This window comes from Amphiura filiformis, chromosome 19 (genome assembly GCF_039555335.1).
Source record: "Amphiura filiformis chromosome 19, Afil_fr2py, whole genome shotgun sequence".
Classification (NCBI taxonomy): Eukaryota; Metazoa; Echinodermata; class Ophiuroidea; order Amphilepidida; family Amphiuridae; genus Amphiura; species Amphiura filiformis.
Window position 1 is genome coordinate 1,717,150 of NC_092646.1, and position 8,014 is coordinate 1,725,163.

The window sequence follows — 8,014 nt, forward strand, 5'->3', positions numbered from 1 at the left end:
ACTGCCATTGAATTTTTAATTCATAACAGACTATTAATGTTAAAAAGTCTTATGTGAGAATTTAGTGTGAACCCTTTATGGCCATTCTAATAATTGGTATTCATTTCAGGTTATAACTTTGTTTTTTGTATTTCAGACGGCAAAGGAGGTTGGTCTGAGAAGGGATGTAGAGTTAATGAACAGGAATCCAGTAAATCGTTGACTGTGTGCGAATGCGATCATCTTACTAACTTTGCTATGATTATGGTAAGTAAACAAGAAGGCCTGACGAACGATTCTTTGTTTTAGCAATTTACCAACGAGTGTATTACAAATAATAATGATTATTTGCACTCTTAAAAGTGTTTTTCATTAGAGATACTTTCTGTCGGCTGCTCAGTGAATTACAAAAATACAATCCCAACAATTTATATTTTAATAATGAATCCCGATGATTGGTAGCTCAGACCAGAGGAGGTGTCTTGTTTTTGATGTGCTTCATTTACATACTGTTCTACTTATTAACTCTAACACATGATAAATACACCCTCTTACTAGTTATATAAAGACACCATTTGTTATATTAGTATATTATTTCCTTGACGTCATAAATGATGTTACAGTTTTGATAACAATGGTCTATTCCAATTGATATCCACACTCCCCCTGTGGAAGATTTTGGAATTATCTTGCACACAGGAGTATGTTTTTCAAATGTAATTGGTCAGGGTTAATCATTTTGAAACCCACACTCCCCCATTATGGCTTTATCTATATCTTCTACAACTTGGGTGAGTATTTCAAATGGCAGCTACCCGACTGTCTATTCTATTCGAAACTCATACTCCCTCAGTGGTAGACTTTAGCAAAATCTTCCACAGGGATAGTGCAGTGTGGACTTCAAATTAGTTTTTTTGTCATTCCTTTTCAGGATGTATATAAAGACGGTAGCCAGTTATCCAGAGGACATACCATCGCCTTGTCAGTGATTTCATATATAGGATGTGCTGTGTCATTCATAGCGTTACTGTTAACATTGCTTACTTATACAATGTGCGGGTAAGTAATGCATACTATTAGTGTACTCTCTTAATGTAAAAGAGTGAACCAAACGAGTGAGTACTTATGCACTCCAAAAGGAGTGAAATCACTCCAAAAGAGTGAAATTGGTACTCCAAAAGATTGAAATCTTCACTCTTTAAGGAGTCATATAAGGGACAACCCGATAAGGGACAACGGATTCCGAATCCTTTTCATAACTTGACTATGGCCCTTTATGAAAAGGATCGGAATCCGAAATCTGAATTTGAAAAAGATCGGAATCCAAAATCTGAAATTGTCTCACGACGGTGCAGTTTTTCTATTCCTTTATATTGTAAATTGTAAGCAAACAAGAATATTCTGAAAAAGGGTCTGATCCCCATCAGCATTCTACCCTGTTACAAGTGCTAACAGAATTGTATTACTTTTTTTAATACTGTCCAACTTTTGGAAACACTGAATGTAAGTATAGGCATGGCTATATAAGTGTTCCTGTAGTCACGAGTAGCAACAAAGTAGATCCCGAATGTTTGCCACGGAAATGTATACCAAGACCAAGGTAGTGATAGTTGTTATACAGTACCGGTCACTTTCACTGTACGTGCGTGCTAAAATGCTGAATATTGGCATAAACAAGACCAAGGTAGTGATAGCTGTTGGTCAGTACCGGTCACTTTAGCGTGCGTGCTAAAATGCTGAATATTGGCATAAACATCATGCTCAATATAGGCTATGATGTTGAATATTGGCATAAACATGCTCATTGTCTCTTCCGTGTAAATGCATTAAATATGATTTGCACCAGAATTCACGCAATGACCATTTGTAAGTGTTAGAGTTAGGCCAGCATTCAAACCAATTCCACACGCATACATTTTGTTCATATCACCCAGTTATAAAGAAATCATCAGTGTAATGTTATTCATCTTCAATTGTAAGTTATTGCACCAACAGCTCCAATCCATAAATGTAGTTGCACGATGTCATTTTGCAAGTAAATGAGAAATCAATTAGTATCGCCATTGATTTTAAGTTATATGGTAACTGTAATTGCGTTGATGTTGTGTAGAAAATAGTTCATAATATATGTTCGTATGGTAACCAATTTGGTATGTGTCCATGAATCGAAGTGGTTTAAATTCTGCGCGTGCATCCAGCGCTTTACTCAATAACCCAGATAGGGACACAGTGGTAACTGTGGGCAGTAGGCTATTTTGTTTACTCCGTACATTCAGAGAACATTCTGTGACGCACCTGGTGACGATTTTAATTCTGTAGTGACGATACATATCATGTGAAAAACGATAGACAGATAGCAGACTCGTAGAATCCTGAATGTTTGAACCGGTCCCCGTCTTTGTTGAGAGATGGTTGGTTGGCTTTGATGTGAACTGCTTCTTTGACTCCACGTTGGAACCAGCTGCTGTCCCTGTCAAGTATGTGAACTTTGTCCAAGTCCACGAAGTATCCAGGAGACCCGATGTGAATGACGTTTGAGACCTCAGATGCTGTACTACTAGGCCTCCTATGTTCATAAAACCACGTTTTCAAAGAGCGTTTAGTTTTACCAAACTTCGCCGGTTCAAACGTTCAGGAGTCTACGAGTCTGTTATAAGGTCAAAGGTCAAAAAGATCACGACCTGATACAGTCACTCACTCGCTAATGAAAGATGGAGTACCATCTGAAAATTCCGAGGTAGGAATTAATTCCTTGTGTTTGGATATCAGATTTATACCAACACAGGTGAACTTTATTCCAGTATATCTTTTGTCAGTTTTTGTTAATATTCATTGTAAAGACCACTTCACACGTGACGTCATTGTCCGGTAGTATGCGAGCGAATTATGGCATTTGCCATTGTTCTTTGCCCTGCAGTGTGCGTACACATCGTAGTTTGCTCAGGGCACGTGCATTTTAAATCGCCCACCACATTTCATATGGTACAAGAAAGCCATTGAACAGTGTAGCGGTTCGTTCAATCATATCGATAGACCAGTCCCTCGCCTTTGTTGATAAACAATGATGTCAAGTGGCCTATAGCTTTAACATTGCAATTATGTAGCTTTTTTCATCTCCATATGCACGCATTCCATTCATTTCATTTCATATGCAGTCGAGACAAGAAGAAAGGAAAGAGGAGAGACCGCAGGTAATACACTTACATTTTCTGTACATCTGTATTTCAGAATTTAGTCATAACTAGAATATATTCTTCTATACTGAAGTTTATATAAACATCCGGAATAACAAGAATTGTAATCGAACAAAGTGTTTAAATATAGCTGGTACGCTCTAGTATAGCAAGTATTACTCTACTCGATTTTTGATAACAGAGTTATGCTTATTATTGGGTGTACGATGTTTTAATACTTGTAAGTGTTCTATACAGACCGAAACCTCGTATTGTGTAATTCTGCCGAAGGTATTATTTTTGATTGATAATATAATATAATATAATATAATATAATATAATATAATATAATATAATATAATATAATAAAAGTTATTAACATTATTGCATGTGATGTTTGTTATATCAACTAATTTTAATTAGTTAAAAGTTAGGGTAAATTGTATTGGACAATGCATTAGTTACAAATATTAAATGTTACAACAATTATAATAGCTAATTGATATTCCATAAATAATAAGGATCGATCAGAAGATTGAACGAATTTGGCTCTATTGCCTAAGACTAATATTTACTACAATCTACTCATACATTGTACCACAGATCCGGACGACGTGATAAGCGTACCAAGATCCTGCTCAACCTTGTCGTCGCCCTCCTCTTGGTGAATCTCTTCTTCATCTGTGGCGCCTTAGTGGCAGATTACAGTGGTTCTGGTCCGTTATGCGTTGCTATGGCTGCCATCCTCCATTATTTTCTATTATCGGCTATGATGTGGATGGCATTGGAGGCATTTGATATGTATATGGCTCTGGTGAAAGTGTTTGAAAGTTATTATAGTCACTACTTGTTGAAGATGTGCGTTGCCGGATGGGGTGAGTTACGTCTTGAAAATAGTAAATGATTTTATGGTAGCATTCTAATCAAATTCAAATTACTTTTTTTCTCTTACAATCACACTATTCATGTATCATTTTGTATTCTTTCAGGGCTACCACTCATAGCTATTGCGTTCACAGCTGGATTTGATATCAACAACTATGGATATCACAGTGGTCTGTAAGTAATACTGCAAGTTATAAAGTCTTACTTTTCTTTTCAATTTCAAATGTATATTTTTGAAAACTTGTAGTAACTTGACTCACATAATTCCAAGTTTGATTTTTGGGATTTGTCAAGATAAAAAATGCTTGTTTGCTTTAGTATAGGTTGCTCAAGGTGAGTTGGAGCGGTGCCTTAACTAGTGGTGCCTGGTGCTCACATATTGAGAAAAATAAAGCCCACACTCACTGGGAAGATATGGTTACGGTTTTAATACGTAAGATCCCAAAGCTCATTGTAATGGGTTTTATTTTCCACCATGTGCATGATTTTTCCTTGTAGGGGGAAATAGCGAAAACTTATTTTAGCCTATCGTCATAACTCAAAAACTTGGGCTATCATGCAGAGCATTAAACGATAATAATTTTTTCTCCCATTGTTTTCCGTTAAGATGTTGGTTGTCCGTGATACCATTCTACGCTGATAATAATCTTTTCTCCATTTTTTTCCGTTCTAGATGTTGGTTGTCTACAATTCCATTCTACGCTGCTTTTCTCGCTCCTGTGTGTCTAATACTTCTGTTTAATTCTATTGTATTCATCATGGTGACAAAACAGTTGTGTGACATGCGCAAGAGAAAAATCACAAAATCCGACAGCTTTGATCTGGCAGCCCAACTCCGAGCTTCTTTCAGGTAACTTTGAAATTAAACCCACATTTTATTATTTCATTTGTATTATATATCATAACATTTCAGACGAAACAACAAGTGTCTTAATTCTTTGAAATCCCTGAATGAAATAATAAAAACCTAAAAATCAATTGAATACCTGAATCCAAAAGCCACCAATTCCATACTTTGGCCAAATTAAGTTAAACATGTGAAATTGTTGCAAATATATAACCCTATCATAATGTATAAAAGAACAACACAAATTCACCATCTACGTGCTTCTATTGGGAAGAAATAATAGGAAAAAAGACTGAGAGCAAAGGGTGAAGAATACACGAACTATATGATTAAAAGAACAACCCAAGTCCGGCATACAAAATGACACTCCACGAAGTCCCCGAAATGCTAATCGTCAAAACTAATTCAATTAACCCACTCATTTGCATGTAAAAAAAAACTAACTGAAGGAATTAAAATGATACACATTTTTAATAGTTTTCTCAAAATCACTTTTCATGTATTTGGGTGGGTTTTGTATTCATGTATTCAATTTGAACCAATATACAACCAACCGACCAACATCTTTTTTCTTGTTATATATTCTATGCAATTTTAACTCTGGAATTATGTAGGCCTAAACTTTTGAGCCTCATAACTGCTAAATAATTCTTAAGTATGTTATTTTTACGTAAGCATTATTTAGCAGTTATGAGGCTCAAAAGTTAACATAATTCCAGGGTTAAGACCATCCGTAAGGGATGTGCTGCATTTTGGTCATTTTTCTCCTTGTCTTTATTGTTTTTTTATATCTTTTTCTCAATCCTTCAGCATAACTTTCCTCTTGGGGCTAACCTGGATCCTGGCCATCTTCGCCGTGGGCAGTGCAGATCTCACATTCAGCTACCTGTTCGCAATATTCAACTCATTACAAGGATTCAGTCTATTCTTTTTTCAATGTGTTCTCAATCCTGATATACGTAGAAGATGGTTTAGGGTGTGCTGTCCCAAATGTGCACCACCTGAAGATGATCGTAAGTATTTATGAGATTTATAAGCATTAATGGTCACTCTGCCTTTGATAAAGATCATGCTAGGATCGAAAGCTCGGGCCCCTAAAACTTTGAAAATTTATAAGCATTCGTAGATAATTTTTAATGGTTAATAAATAATAAGAATGTTCGGTAACTAAGGAAAAGAACAGGAATGTAGTGTAGGCTATGGGTTGAATGGAAATATTGCTGTTTGATGATGATGATGATGATGATGATGATGATGATGATGATGATGATGATGATGATGATGACGATCACGACGACGACGATGATGACGACGATGACGAAGAGTGGAAAGAGGAATATACATTAAATGTGTTGAGGAAGTGCAAGATGGTGCAGAAACCAGCCTATGATAATTATGAGGTGCAGCAAATTTTTTAACTAGACGTTGCAACATGTGTATACAGCTTATAACTTCCTGTCGATGTTGCGACTTGCAAAAAACGGTATTGCATTTATCAGTATCTTCGGTGTCGTATCCCTACACGGAAATCTCACCTACATCACTCAAGACATTAAAATGTCTTCTCTTTCCAGCTTACCCATCCAATGATGCCACAACTCGCCGCATCACCCAGCAACAGAAGATCTCAACATCATCGATGTCTCCTCTTGCTGTGTCCTCCAGGATATCGCAGTTTGAAAACGGACATACGTATGACAATAATAGCAACGGACATACATACGATAATAGTAGCAACGGACACACGTACGATAATAGTAGCAACACGTATCACCCTACATCGTACACCGACAATACATATGGTGAGTTTACATAACGTCATTTGGCGGGAAAAACCTCATAATGTACTTTTGGCCCTTGAACATGGATAAAGCCTTGTAGGTGTAGACTTTATATTGAAGAGGTTGCTTCATCCATGTTCAAGGGCCAAAAGTACATGCACGAAAAACTTCATATTTACTTTTGGTCCTTGAAAATGGATAAAGTCTTGTAGGTGTAGACTGTATATTAAATGATTTGCTTCATCCATGTTCAAGGGCAAAAAGTACATATGATGTTTTTCCCGCCCAGTGACAATAATACTTTGAATAAATCAATTTACTTTTTTTTTTTGAGAAGGACAGGTTCCTAAGTGAGAATACAAAAATAAATTTCTAGAACATTGCAAGGCATGAAGGTACGCTTTATATTTCAGTTTACAGTATAGATTACAAGAGGAACAACAAGAGTCCAGATAACTATTTTGTTGTCCATATTTAGATAATTTGGTTAGGCTGATGACCATGTATAGCCCTTTTTGGATGGACGCTATTTACAGGCTGGCTGCAGCACTCAGTATTTGACCATTCAAATTGACAAATACCCCATATCTTAGAAATGTTGTACCAAACTAGAATGTCCGTATACATTCTGATAAATTGGTATTTTTTCTTTTCTTGCAGATAACGCAGGGCCGTATGATCCAGATTATGAGGCAATACAACCCATGCCTCTACCACCTCGAACTACGACTACGTGAATTATTGAGCGCCACTTTCATTCATACACTACTCAAAGAAATTAAAGTGATCAGACTTATTTATTAACATTTTTCAAAAACAGCATTAACCTTGTAAATCAGACGAGTGTCATTTCATTCGGTAATGTTTTAGGCAACAGAACACTTGCACTACCAAGTACTGAAGTCCAGTGATACTGAAATACACTTTGGTTAAGGCCTTGCCGTTTAGATTTTAAAGGCGAGTAGTTAATCACTCGCTAGTATTATGCTAGGCGTGTGGTCAGATTTTCACAAATGCCACTTTTTACAAGTAGATCGGCTTAAAACGGTATTCATGTACTTATGATGAAATGCGCAAGAAGTGCGCTAAAATTTGTGACTTTCTCCGATGAATTGGCTGATTCGATGGCTGATTTTGGGAGATTCACAGCGAGTATTATTTAGTGTCTATGGCGAGTGGAAAATTGCTCACTAGAAATCAAGTATGGGCGAGCGGTGGCGAGCGAGAGGGATCGCTCGCCTCAAACGGCAAGACCTGTTAGCACCATAAGAACAAAAAAGAAAGGGGAAAATCAAAATTGTCAGATTCTGTTCCTTTACATTTTTTTAGTAGTGTATGTTCTTTTGTTT

General features: G+C 36.6%; 1 protein-coding gene across 1 annotated transcript in view; it reads left to right on the plus strand.

Annotated features, from left to right (window-relative positions):
• Positions 1-7,536, plus strand: part of LOC140141680 (uncharacterized) — a 52,344-nt gene extending 44,808 nt beyond the window's left edge. Inside the window, exons 28-36 of the mRNA XM_072163591.1 lie at positions 137-246; positions 911-1,038; positions 3,135-3,170; positions 3,756-4,027; positions 4,142-4,211; positions 4,711-4,887; positions 5,695-5,897; positions 6,459-6,686; positions 7,326-7,536. Coding sequence (XP_072019692.1) covers positions 137-246; positions 911-1,038; positions 3,135-3,170; positions 3,756-4,027; positions 4,142-4,211; positions 4,711-4,887; positions 5,695-5,897; positions 6,459-6,686; positions 7,326-7,402 — 1,301 coding nt within the window. The 3' untranslated portion in view covers positions 7,403-7,536. The remainder of the gene's footprint in view (positions 1-136; positions 247-910; positions 1,039-3,134; positions 3,171-3,755; positions 4,028-4,141; positions 4,212-4,710; positions 4,888-5,694; positions 5,898-6,458; positions 6,687-7,325) is intronic.
• Positions 7,537-8,014: the final 478 nt, after the last annotated feature.